The following is a 14,357-nucleotide window of genomic DNA, read 5'->3' on the forward strand; positions in this document are numbered from 1 at the left end:
CCTATATTAGTCCTAGTTAGACTAGACCCAATGAAATGACATGAGTTAAGTCCCATTCATCTGAATGGATCTACTCCAAGAAGGACAAACATTGGATACTAGCTTATGGGCTTGATCCAGCCAAAATGACATCCTTGTAAGTTTCATCAGTTTCAATTATTAATTATGTGCTTAAATCTCTTCCCTTTGTTGTGAATGGAGCTTGAAAGTGCGTTAACTGGTTTTGGAACTACATAATTCAATCATGTATTATAAATATACACTGGGATCTGTACTAGAAAATGATAAAATAGGCATGACAGCACAGAATTCCCAACAAAATAACAGGCTTCAATGGTCCAGACCAAACAGAAGAAACTATTACAACCCCCCCCCCCCCAATTTAGCAGTAGAAATAAAAGAGAATACGGAGATGCAGAACTACAAAAATAGCCTGAACACAACAGAAAAATCTCGAGAAAATCTGAGTAGGCCAAATAAATGTATTCAAAAACTTTGCCCAGTTGCTGAGATTTGTCTGAAGCCGCTGTTTTTAAACAGATTTACACTGTCTAAACACCATTACTATAATTAAAACAGTGCTCTAACTGTAATAAAACAATGGTGCAGCATTTGGCTGCCAACGCAAAAGCAAACTATTGCCTAGTCTAAGAAAAACGGGAGCCTACAAAAAATAATTGAAAGAGCATTAGCAAGGGTAGAATTATTGTCACTATCATCTGAATGTCCCCTTATGAACTCTACTACAAGGAAAATGAAGCTAGAATTAGTATGAGGGAAATGGTCATTTGAAAAGAAGCAGACCTACCTGAGGTATACAGTCTGTATATGCAAACATTGATTTAAAACGGTCATCCATGCTTATGTGATAGAGAATACACATGGCCACTTGCTTATAATTTTCATTTCCTAGGGAAAAAGAAAATGAGAATCATGCAAAATTATAATCTGGATAAATCATTCACATCTGAACTGAATTTGTTTCACATTTAGCTAGGTTTGGGGCACAACACTATGGTTACTGGAGAGCATCCTAGAGACCATAGGACTTTTTGGATTCCCTCTCCTGAAGTCAGAACTGCTATGACTTTGGGAGGGGGACTCCAAGATCCGATCCTTCCTCCGCCTCCTCACAGCCGCCATGGATAGAACTGCACTGCCTGCTTTCCGAGGTCGCAAAAGCAGCCTTGGATTAACTCATAGAGGTCAAAAGGGGGGCATTCCAGTGGGGGGGGGGAGTACTCCAAGCTCCCTGCCTCCTCCCCCTCACAGCCGGTGCTGCCGGCTGCCTCTCCCAGCTTGCAAAAGCAACCTTGGAGAGGAGGGAAAGAGGGCATGCTGGTGGGCGGGGAGGGAAGGAAGCGGCAGAGACCTGAGGACAGACTGTAGGTGAGCCTCCCTAGTCCCCTCCCCTCCCCTGGAATGCCCTCTTTCCCTCCTCTCCGAGGTTGCTTTTGTGAGCTAGGAGAGGCAGATGGCGCAGTTCCCTCTGCACTAGCTGTGAGGGGAAGGGGAGCTCGGATTCCTAATTCTGAGGTCAGAGCGCTCCAGGAATCCTAAATATCCTACGGCCCACCCCCCAGACTCTGTCTAGGGGCCACAGGATTGCTCCCTCCATGCATTTTCAGAGGGGGGGTAGAATGGGACTGGCCAGAGAATCTCTTCAAGATTCTATTACCAGGTCCAATCCAAGTTTCAGGTGCTTAGAACCACACAGTCACTTCTTCCACTGAATCATTTTCCACTTTCCCATAGCATGGCTGGAAGCACCAAACCCTCTGACCCCAAAATACAGGCTATACTTTCCAGGAAACCATTGTAAAAGATAAGGGAAGAGCAGGAAAAGGATTTTGAGATAGGTAGTACTCCAGTTTGTTATGCAGTTGCCCAAGGAGACTATAGGCAGCCTATCCCAACCCAGTACCCTCTAGGTGTTTTGTTCTACAATTCCCATTAGCCCCAGGCAGTATGGTTAATGGTCTGGGATGATAGGAGTTGTAGTCCAAACTATCTGGACAGGTGGGAGAACGCTGCTACAGGTGGTAAACTGTGACTTGCCAGCCATTTTGTACAAACCATATTCACAGCCTATGAGCTCTAACTATGCCAGTCTCTATCACTGGAAGTTTGATGCCATGGTGCTTCTACCAATTACTTTGTACTATGGGGGAGTGAACAAAGGCAACAGACAAGAGAAGGCAAGGACAACATCCAGTAGAGCACTCCTGTTGACACCCATGACAATGATGATGACTGAGTGTACAAATGAGATTTCATGGGGTTTCATCAGCAAGGCACCAATTCAGACACAAACATAAAAGCTATCCTTATGCAAGGCCTTTTAAGACGAGACAAAATCACAACTACCACCACCACAACAACAACCACAACCACAACAACAACGCCTTGCAGACAAACAGTTTAAAAACACCTTTTAATGATTCATGGTGGATTGGCTAGAACACTAACAGACAGCTTGAGAAACCAACAGCCTGGACATTATGTATTATGGTAATATATCTGAATACTAATGAGATCACTGGCTAATAAATGGAGTGGTCAGAAATACCTTGAATTTATTCCCACAGATATTTATCATTTATTAATCAAATAATTATTCAGAAATGTTACTTAATTGTCCTTTGCATTTATACTGCCATTCCAGAACACATGGTCATTCCCAGCTGAGGGCAGTTAATGCTCAACAAACCAGTCATTAGCAGCAGTAACTGATTTTTCTGTGGAAATTATTGCCATTATAAAATATACTCAGTGGCTTATAGAAATAATATTGTTTAAATTTGCAGCTGCAGTTCATCTGGAGCAGCTGGGGTGGAAAAATATTATGTCCCTTGGGCTGTTTTCACAACAACTTTTCAACAAATTAAAAGCTCCAACTACGCATGTAATGGATCCAAAGTTCAAAATTATTTTAAGCTTTTGAACATTAAGCAAGCCATCTAATAGTACTTATGGACCAGAACTACTGTACTTTGCTCATCAGCACACCATTTCTACCAATTTTAAGGCTAATAAAAATGGCTATAAAATGGGGTTTATCATCTCCTTACATTTTCTGATTCTGGGCTTGTCTGCCCTACTCACTAGAACCAATTTGAAGCATCTGACCTAGAGGATATGCACTGGAACAACTGAGAACACATACAAGTACACAAGAACCCTGTGCTGGAGAAGAAGTCAAGATGTGCCACTTTGAAAAAGAGATGATGCCTTTTTATAGCTTGCTATATGAAATCTCAGGCTGTGCTAGATGTACATATGCCTTCCTTTGCCTATCACCTTTGTCCATTCTCACATAGCCCAAACGTCAATGCATACCTTAATAAGCAGATTGTTTCCCTCATGTAATACTCTGTAGATGAACAAAGTGATCCTAAAGTCAAGTTACACTGGCTGAGGGGTAATAGGATATGCTGCCACCATGGCAGGTATACTGGTGGAAGTGCCCAGATATGCCAGCAGAATGCTTTAGTGGTGTAGCTAAAAAAAAGAGCAGAATCATGGGCAGGATAGGGGTGGCAAAGGGAGGAGCATATTTACACTGCATCCTTGACGTCACAAGACCGTAGCCACACTCCCATCAATAGTACAACCTTACACATGGCTCAAGGAATTACCCTTTTTATTTCAAAGGGAGGTGATTTGTGTGTGTGCACGTGCGTGTCCATGTGTGTGCACGTGCGTGTCCGTATCTATATCTACACCCATATTGATGACCATCTTACCCATGTCATTATTATTTACTAAATTTATGCATCGCTTCCCACAGCAAAAAGCAGTCTTACACACACAATACAGAAATCCATGATTAATATAAAGGAGGAGGAAGAAGGAGACCAAGAAGAAAACCCCAAAATCAATATAAACCATAATCAGCACAATAATGTAAATAAAAATACCACAAATATATAATCTAAAAACAATACAATATGAAAAGAGTTAATCCACTAACACACAAAATCTCTCCCCACCCCCCACTCACAGCCTAGAATGAATATCACAAAAGCAACCCACAACAATTGAGCTAATGTTCAAATACCTGGGAAAATAAATACGTCTTTGCCTTGCACCGAAAAAATGGCAGCGTCGGTACCAGACTCCCCAAGCTTCTCTCAGAGGGAGCACACAGAGAAGGGTCTTTGAAGGTGACCTGAGGGACTGCGTAGGTTCATAAGGGGAGAGGTGGTCCTTGAAGTATTGGGGTCGTGAGCCATGTAGGGCTTTATAGGTTAAAACCAGCACTATGAATTTGGCCCAGAAACAAATTGGCAACCAGTGCAGGTGATCCAGGGCTGGGCATATATGTTCACATCACCTAGTCCCAGTCAACAACCTAGCTACTGAATTCTGCACTAGCTGCAATTTCCAAACCACCTTCAAAGGCAGCCCAACTTACAACACATTGCAGTAATCTAACCTAGAGGTTATCACAGCATCGACCACTGATGTTAGGATATCCCCAAGCAGATAGGGTAGCAACTGCACTACCAACTGAACCTGATAGCCACAACAGTGCACAGAATATGTGGAACTTAGCACTCAATCACAACACACCACCACTGTACACAAAAAGACCACAACTCAGATGACAGGGCACTGGGCTATGCCTCTCTGATCTAGGGATGTTGGAGAAATCCACAACACAACCAAATGAGTTCGGATTTCTGACCTGTGGATTCCACAGCGGACTGGCTCCCCCACCCCATCTAGTGGATTCTGCAGACTTGCAGACCAATTTTCTAACTTTCCTGAATTTTGCACAAATTTCATCATAGAAAAATATGCAAAATAAAAAGCCCAGCCAAAAATGCACATTTCCACCATAGGCTAAAGTGTGAAAACGCGCATTTGAGGGGAATTTGCGCATGTTTGCATGTGCATGTTTGCAATTGCGAATTTGCGCAAATTGGGGAACAAAAACAATTCCAATTCCGTCGATGAGCAGACAACAGAACGAAAGGCCCCTGACAATCCATGAAAAACAGACAGAACGGATATTACACAACCCGTACACCCCTACTCTGGCCTCAGGAGATTCATACTTAAAGAGCTCACGGGGAGGGGCAGGGAGACTCTTGTGTAAGGATCAATGGAGAAAAGGCACTTTGCACTAACAGCTTATTTCCAAAACACTCCTAGAAACTTGAACACTGCTAATGCTTCTCTTCCCAATTTGTGAAATTACAATTTTATAGTAATTATTTATTTTAGAAGTGTTTGAGATGTTGTTACATGTTCCGGAGTAACATGAAATAACTAAGATGATGTATTTATATATTTTTATTATAGCCTCTGAAGAAGGAAATCAATACTTCCGAAACGCATTGGGCCAATCTAAATAAAGAACTATAATAAAACTTTTCTGCAGGCACCTGGGATTTCTCCATTTTCTTTTCTTCATTGTTTGTTCCTGCATACATGTCTCCCCTCCTCTTTTTATCTCTGATAACTCCATACACACATCTTTCCCTTTCAGGATCTCCTCCATCCCAGATGCTGTGCCATAAAGGATATGACTGCCACATGTGTTGTTTCCTTGCTGGCAGCTAGGGATCCCTTTCCCACATGCCTTTGCATGTTGTGCTCCAGCATGCTGTGATCTGGCTTCAGCTGTCCTCAGGACTGGCCTCTGAGGAGTCAGCCAGTGGCCTCTCCTCACTCTGCTGACTCCAGTGAGGGGGAAGGCCTCTCTGAGTGCACAAGTGGGACTGGTGCTGCTCCCAGGATGTATGAGGCAGTCAGGTGGGGGTGGGGAGAGGGAGGGATGATGAGGAACAGCTTTAAGCTTAATACACAACTTTCCTAAAACCTCTATTCCCCTCCCACTTCCTTCCTCAACGTTGATAATTTATTTCCACTTATCCTTGGTATTACTTTTGATTCTTGCCATCTATGTTTGGCAGAAAATCTTAGCCTACATGTGAGGGTTCACACCAAATGGGCAGACCTACACTTTGCAACTCCCATCCACGCTTGAATGACATAAACTAGCACTAATGGGGCACAAGCACAGCCTAACAACCACTCCTGCCAAAGCACCATCCATCGAGACAACCCCAGGCCTCCGTGGATTACACCCAATCACGGACTTGGGGGGTCAACATATTTTTCCAAGACATGCATGCTGCAAATAGCACAAAATCCACTTTCAAAATAAATCTCTGAATAATTACTGTTTTCCAACAGACCAGTCCCTTTATTCTTAATATGATTCAGCCTGTTGCCGCTAGAAAGAAATGGACACCTTAGGCAATGTTCACACAGCAAATATTGGAAACAGCTGTGGCAAAACTGCTGTAGGAATAAAGGTTTCTCCATTTAATTGGGAAAACAGGAGGAAGCATAACATTTTACTGCCATGAATAACTTCAAGCAATCCTGATAAGAATTTGCTACATTCTCAAGGCAGGACATGTGCTTTCTGTTACGATCTGCCACATCTAACCCCTATTGTTTGCTCACTTAATCGGATAGGAAAATGTATGTTTCTTTATAGGATGAATTAGGCTTATTAAAATTAGAAAAACACTGCTGCAGCCAATAAGAAGCTCCTTTCTTAAATAAATGTGTGAAACTGCATATTAAATTCATTTCAAAAAGGCCAAGCCAGGCCATAAAGAAAGTGTTGATTTAAAGCTTCTTGGAAAGAAGCATTAATAAAAATAGCAGAACTTTAATTAAGAAGAAATACCATAGCTCTTCTAGATATAGAACAGGGCTTTTAAAAGGCAATAGATAAAATGGAACAGCATCGCAGCATATTACACTATGAGCCAGCTTCAAAGGCATAAAATGTTTACTGGTGGTTGTTCTGCTCATCAACTAAACCTTGTGAACAAGGTAAACTGGCAAATCACCATAAGTGATTTCTATATGACCATATGTTTCAAGGTTCTTGGTTCATATTTATTAAAGAAACAAATAGCAGAGGGAAGCAAAACATTGGTTCTGAGCAATCGAAAGTAGCAAAGTAGGTTTTGAAGACTGGGATCACCTCTATGCATTGCCAACATCAAAGAGATGGATTTACTCACTGAAAGTTGTTATTTCCAACATGCTTTGGAAGGGTGTTGTTAAACTCAGACTGATAAAGCCATGCAGTTATGTCCAAAACATGAAATTAGGGAGGAAGGAGCTTGGGAAGAGTCTGTGGGGAAGGAGTGGCCAGAGCCTAGCTGCACCTGTGGATCCTGAGCCTGTGTTTGTCTCTGTCCCTGCCCACCAGGTATTTAAGGTGGGGCTGCCAGAGGCAGCGCCTCAGCAACACGCCAAGTGTGACACTAACCTAAGCTAAGCGTCACACTTGGCATCGCACAGGAGGCTGCCCACGTTAAGAGGCTTCTCCAATCAAGAGGTCCCTACGTGACATCAGAACATACTGTGATATAACGATTCATCTAGAAACATCTGAAGAATATTCTATGGGATTTGGTCTCACCAATGTTCTGTCCTAGCAAAATGGGTGCTATAGTTGCTCTGTGATACTTTGGTTAGGACTGGTGGAGCCACTATACAGGGGTTATCTCAAACCTATCTTAACATATGTTCTTAACATATTTTACTTTTAAAGTTAGAATTATATTTTTGCGTTTTTTATAGTTTTAGAGCAGAGGGCCTAAAATATCCTTTTTCAGCTGCTAAAGTTCTTCGGTGCTTACAGAAATATTTTTAAAGCAGAAAGTTTGCCGACTCATCTTTTTAGTTTGCTTGGTTGTCTGTCTCAATTTTATTATTTTAAAATAATTTTGAAAGTATTTTTTATCTTGGGATATGACTTCCCATTTTAAAATATTTAAGGTTGTCTTTTCTTAATTGCAGACAGTTTTCCTTTTAACTTTTCAGCTATATTATTGTTATTGGTCAGAGGTTTTTATTGCATGGCTTGGTAAAGCTTTTAAGGTATAAACACCTGTATTATTAACAATGTTACTGTGGCTGAACCCTGATAGAGTACCTGTTGGGTTTCACTGGTGGGTTGCTATGATCTTTTATTTTATTTTTTATTCTTATTTTTTACATAATGGTCCTCACCAGAGGAGGGTATAAACAAATGGGACTGGTACCAGTGACAGAAGATGTGGCATCCTTTGTTAAGGCCCATAATCAACCTAAAATCACTCATTTGTTTCCATCCTAACTCTGAAAAAAGCAAATTACCAGTTACTGAGCCACCAGGCACTGAGACTAGGCTAGCTGATGTAGAGATTCTGGATTGGTCACTGGGCCCTCAATGTATAATGAAGTCCTTGGATTTGGAAACTCAGGAAGAAGGTAAGTGTAGTCTAGCAGCGGAACTGGACTCAGTGGAGGAGGGCCATTCAGCACTTAGACAACATCTTGCACCTCCTCAGTGAAGCCCAAAAGGTTCCATTATTCGGTCTCCCTCAAATGGTTCTAGGATGAAGATGTGTGATTCACTTCCTTTTCAACCCTGTATTTACTCAAACTCAAATGATGATAGGAACTTTGATTCATATTCTGTTACCAACTTGCTTAGTAATCAACATGTGTTGATCAGATCCCTGTTTAATGGTTGGTCAGATGATATATTCCAGATAAAGTTCCTGTCTGAGTGCAAGGAGCTCCTGACCACCCTAACCGACTTAGTACTAACCAAACAAAGTGGGGGAGTTACAGCTATCTCAAGAGAAACTGAAATAAAGAATAGTGAACAAAAGTCTAAGCTAAAAACCCATGCTATAATAGCTACGGAATCCACTGAACAAGTATATCAAATTGAAAAGGAGGGTAAAATTTGCAGTAACAGAAAGAGTAATTAAAAAATAACATGTTTGGCCAATAGGAAATCTTAAACATAAAAATATTAAGGCCCCAATTTGTATTGAACAGAAAACTAAAAATATAAGTAGTACAGTTAGGGCTAAAAGCTCTTCCAAAATAAAATGTGATATATTATTTAAGATCTTGGAAGAAAATGATAAGAACCAGGAGGCACACCCCATGAATCCCGACAAAAAAGTGGTTAAGGACATGGACAAAAGTATAATTTTGGCACTGAAGCCAAACATCTCTGGTCACAAGTTATTATTGTAAACTTAACTGTAGCGCAAGACCCTTCGTTGATTTTACACCTCCAAAGTAAAGTAGCAACTCCTGCTCTAGAGCCCCTGAAGCAAGAATCTACGCTGAATCATACTTGGACTAATAGTTCTTGGCATCTTCAGTTAATGAAGCAGAATTTGGTTTTCATTAACTATCCAAAGCCAAAGGGTAGGCTGACGCAACGGGAGCGTAAAGCACATTTCTTGCAGCTTACATTAGCTCTTCCTGAGACATTGTTAGATTTAGAATCAGTCCAGAAGATAGAATACCTTTTTTATAACTATAACACAGAGCAAGCTGTTACTACTTTGGCCTCATCAAATGTAGTAGCCAGAATCTATCATGCTAAAAATGACTTTTACAGATTAGGCATAAGAGTAAGCAGACATTTTAAAGATGTTTCTCCTGCTATCTCTTTGGGAGTTCTGAGAAGAAGTATGGGATGTTCTCCCTTTAAGGATCCTCCAGTTGGGGACTTGACTGATCTAAGTGTCCCTAATGATCCACCACTTCATAGCCTTTACCAACCACTGAAAGCTACTCTAGCCTTGGGAATTTCTAATAACTCCAGAGGTACAGAGGAACCCCAATTAGGGGGTTTAATGCTATCCCTGGATACTTCTTCACAGAAGAATTAAAGTTAATAGAAAGTTTTGATGCCCTACCAGTGCAAGATCAGAGGGAGAGTCTATCACGATTATCTTCCTTATTGGAGTTGTTGAAGAATAAGGGCCACCGGGACCCTGGGACCCGATTAATACCTCCAGAGTTGGCTGTGACCCCCATAATGAAGGGGTAGCCAGACTGGCTGAGGGGGAGTATGACACTTACAAAGGCATGCCTTTGACATGCAATTTACAGCCCTCTAATAATAAGGGAGAGTTAGCATTAAGTCCTGGGTCATTGGCATTACAACCATCTAAACTTTGCCATAATATTGTCTCTTCGAACTTTGGCGTGCAGGGGTATAGTGTAGACTTCACCGTGTCCACTGCAGACTGTTTTGCTTTAAAGGGGATAACACACAAAACAGACACATTATATCCAGATATTAGTATTGTTAAAAGGACCTTAGAGGGTCACCCAGTGACACATAAGTGCAAATTTGTATTTCCCATGGACTCAGAGAGAGGGAATGACAGTTAGTCAAAGAAGATAGGGCTCAAATGAGTAAGGATGGCAAATTTGATTATGAATCCTGCTGTTTTTGAAGGGGAGTTGTCTTTGAGCCCACCTGGAGAAGGTACCTCTTTTGATGTGCCCAAAGTTAAGTCAAGTAATACTTGGAAACCTTTGTCTTTTAAGAACTGACATAGAGCTAAAAGAAGCATATCTATCTATCTATCTATCTATCTATCTATCTATCTATCTATCTACCTACCTACCTACCTACCTACCTACCTATCTACCTATCTGATTTATTAGCCACCCATCTGGCCGGCTACCCAGCCACTCTAGGTGGCGTACAATACTAAGAACAACATGAAATACAACCAATTTACATAACCAACTGAAAAAAACAACATAACAAAACAACACTGCTCTAAAAAACCCTAACCTACCCCAAATGCCTGCCTGAACAGCCAGGTTTTTAAAGCCCAGTGGAAGCTCATCAAAGAATGCAAACATCCCATGCCACATTCAGCCCAAAGGGCACAGTTAGAACCACCAATAAAATCATTAACATTATTGTCTTGGAATATTTTGGGGTGTGGGAACAAGATCAGGGCTTTCTACAGTACCTGTCCCAGTTTCATATATGTATCCTTCAAGAAACCTGGATTCATAAGATTGAGCTACAAGGCATTTGGGTATTTTCAGTGCCTGCTAGAAAGGATAAAAAGAAAGGGAGAAGCAGGGGTGGTCTTGCCTTTGGGGTGTCTGCCAGTTTGGATGTTGAGGTCCAGGTTCTGGAAACTGATTCACCATGCTTGCAGGTTATCCATTTCACCAGCTCAAAGGGAGTAAGATTGGTGTGCGTAAATGTGTACATCCCCCCGAAGAAGTTCTAAAGATTATGCCTCTAATACTTGGGATACTTTTGAGTCCCTTTTGGAAATTGCCAATCAACAGTCTCCCTTATGCCCAATTATACGTAGTAATGGAGACTTTAATGCAAGAATAGGTGATGAATATACAATAGCAACACAAAAGCTTGCCTTAAGTATGGAGGATATAGCATATTTGCCAGATAGGAAATCTAGGGACGTTATAAATAATGCCAGCATTTGTTTATTTAAGTTACTATATAAGCTTACAATGCTTCTATGTAATGGTACTGGCCCAGATGAATCCACAGGCAACTTCACGTATTGCTCCTTGAAAGGGGGGAGGGTCATAGTTTTGTTGTTGTTAAACTCTTTAAGTGCTGCCTATGTAAAGAAATTTTCAGTTGGAAAACAGCCAGCAAGTGATCATCAGCCACTGCTTTTGGAGTTAGTAGGATTTCAAAAGATTAAGAAGGGCATGTGGCAAGATCCCCCCTATGAACAGTATGGGAGGCGTAGATTGAGATGGGACTTTAATTTACAGTTAAAGATAGCAGATGTCCTATTAAGTGAACATATGCCGACGCTAAAGAGCGAGATTTCTTGGGCAGATACACAAGATCCCCTTCCTACGTATCAGATCATGGTGAAGCATTCAGGCACTATTTACTCAACCAACTCTCCCCTTAAGCCAAGATATCATCCAGAGGGTTGGTTTGATAGGGAGTGTAGGCAAGTGAGATGAAATCTCTGCTCCTTGAGTAGACAGGCTCATGTTGGAGCCCTTAACACCTAGCTGCGGGATTTGATGGGGAGGTGTCGCTTATACAGGAAATTGCTGAAGCACAAGCAAGCCTCTTACTACACCTAGTTCTGGGCAGATACAGAACAGGCAGCAATCAGTTGGGACTCAGTGAAATTCTGGTAGCTGGTATCCTGCAAATTAAAGGAGACTAAATATGGTCTGGATGCACATATTATGCCTAAGACAAGAAATATATTTTGAGCAAGCCCTTAATTTTGAGGCTGGCATAGACCTGGGCACAAATTATCTGTCACCACTTCAGCTCCCTAACATCACAGAAACTGATATACAGCCAGCTGTGACTGCCACTGAGGTGAAGCAATTAATTTCAAACTTAGGTAGGCGGAAGGCACATGGGGAAGATATGCTTCCTCCAGAGATTTTTTTGAATAATTTACATTGGTGGCCCCCCGTATTGGCCAAACTTTTCACTTGTATCAACTCAGTTGGCAGATTCCCCAGTGATTGGAATCAAAGTATTGCTGTCCCGATTTTCAAGAAGGGGGACAAATCCTCACCAGCCAACTATTGCCCCATTAGCCTGTTGGATGTATCCTCCAAATTGTATGCACGATATCTGCTTGCTAAAGCGAAGGCTTGGGCAGATCAAAGTAACATCACTGGAGAAGAACAAGGAGGCATGGTAGATCGGCCATAGATCATTGTTTTGTGTTAAATCACCTGAGACAGAAATATGCATGTCTCCTGAAGAAACATTTATATGTCGCTTTTGTCAATTTGACCTCAGCCTTCGATAGAATAAACAGAGCAAGAATGTGCCATAAATTATGAAGGCTTGGGATGAATAGACGCCTTTTGATTTTGATCAAGAATTTATATTCTGATACGGTGATTCAAATAAGAGCTGGTAAAGAAGGACAACTATCAAAGGAGATTAAAACAAAAGGTGTAAGGCAAGGATGCCTGCTGACTCCATTTTTGTTTAACATTTATGTAAATGATACAATTGCACAGCTAGCCAATGATTCAAATTTCCCTGTGTCTGTCGGGGCTCGGAAATTGGAATATATTATTATATGCTGATAACATGGTTCTTTTATCACAGAATTTAATAGGCATAAGAAGACTGCTGAAAGTTTTGGGGGATGTTTGTAACAAGGAACAACTATATGTCAATTACTCAAAGACTAAAGTTATGGGTTTGGTACCTGCTTCCCCAAACATAAATGGATACTGAATGAGAATCAGCTGGAACAGACTTATCAATTTGATTATTTGGGAGTCTGTTTCACTGAGCTGAAGGCTCAAAAATCTACACAGACAATATTAAAATTTGCTAAAGCCAAGGGAGGTAATTTAGTTATTCCAGCTGCTAAGAGGTTTTGTTGCAAAGGTCATTCCCCAGATTATATATGGGGCTGAGATATAGGGTTTCTCTGAGAGATCTTTCTTAGAGTCTTTAGAGAATAAATTCTTAAGAACATTACTGGGTCTCCCACCAGGTACACCTGCCAGTTATATACGCGCAGAAGTCAAAGTAATTTTATATTTTATATTTTATATTGTTTTAATGCTGCACTCTGAAGTTGTAATTTTTGTGAACCACCCAGAGAAATACACAAACAAACAAGCGCCAATAATATACTCAACTTGGCCTACTGTGTTCTTCTACTTTCTCAAAATGAGATGCTGAGCTAATGAACGAATAACTCATTGAGTAGCAGAGCAGAGAAGCTCCACTGTTAAAAAATAATTGGTTAATAAGATGTGAAGCAAGTTTGAAGAAATTTGGGCTTGACCATAAAGTGGTAGCATCTAGTGATATACAGTACCGTTACACATCTATTAAAAAACAGATGTAGGAATATAATGTTAGGTTGGACATTGAAGCAATTACGGTATCCAGATTTTCCTCGTTACCCCTCCCGAAAAAAATACCATGGGGAAGAGAAATATCTGTCTGAGATCACATCTCCCTTGCTTCCTCAGAAGAGGAAACTGCTGAGGTGAGGAAAAATGACGTAGAGGATACTCCTTGGGAAGGGTGACAGGAACAGAAGATCTAGAAGACACTCAGCACCAGTGGAGGCGGTGAAACTAGGGAACTGTTTCCAGGTACTTGAGGATGAGACTGGAAGACAGCCTGCAGAGGAAGAATTACAGGGGAACCTGCATGACAGCAAGCAAGAGGCTGAAGGTCAGCCAAGCAGAGGCGATGAAACCAAGGCCTACAGCTACAAGAAGAGAAGAGGAGTAGTAGTGGAAGACTCCTTGCTGTGTGGGATCAAAACCCAAGTATGTCGCGAAGACCTGTGGACTCGCCAGGTATGCTGTCTCCAGGGAGGACGGAATTACAGATGTGACTGAAGGGTTGCCTGCACTCATAAAGCCCACTGACAGGTATCCCTTTCTTCTCATCCATGTGGGAACAAATGATACCGCCAAGCAAACCTACAAAGAAATCATATCAGACTTTGAAGCTTTGGGAAGGAAACTCAAGAACTATGGGGCCCAGATAG

At 41.3% G+C, this 14,357-nt stretch overlaps 1 protein-coding gene across 1 annotated transcript in view; it reads right to left on the minus strand.

The window, feature by feature from the left end:
• The window catches only part of KIFAP3 (kinesin associated protein 3), a 132,705-nt gene that overhangs the window by 83,155 nt on the left and 35,193 nt on the right, over positions 1–14,357 (minus strand). The window contains exon 11 of the mRNA XM_084851060.1: positions 809–909. Coding sequence (XP_084707186.1) covers positions 809–909 — 101 coding nt within the window. The remainder of the gene's footprint in view (positions 1–808; positions 910–14,357) is intronic.

The sequence above is a fragment of the Heloderma suspectum genome, chromosome 4 (assembly GCF_057233095.1).
Source record: "Heloderma suspectum isolate Gila_16-S chromosome 4, 16-S_ref, whole genome shotgun sequence".
Lineage (NCBI taxonomy): Eukaryota > Metazoa > Chordata > Lepidosauria > Squamata > Helodermatidae > Heloderma > Heloderma suspectum.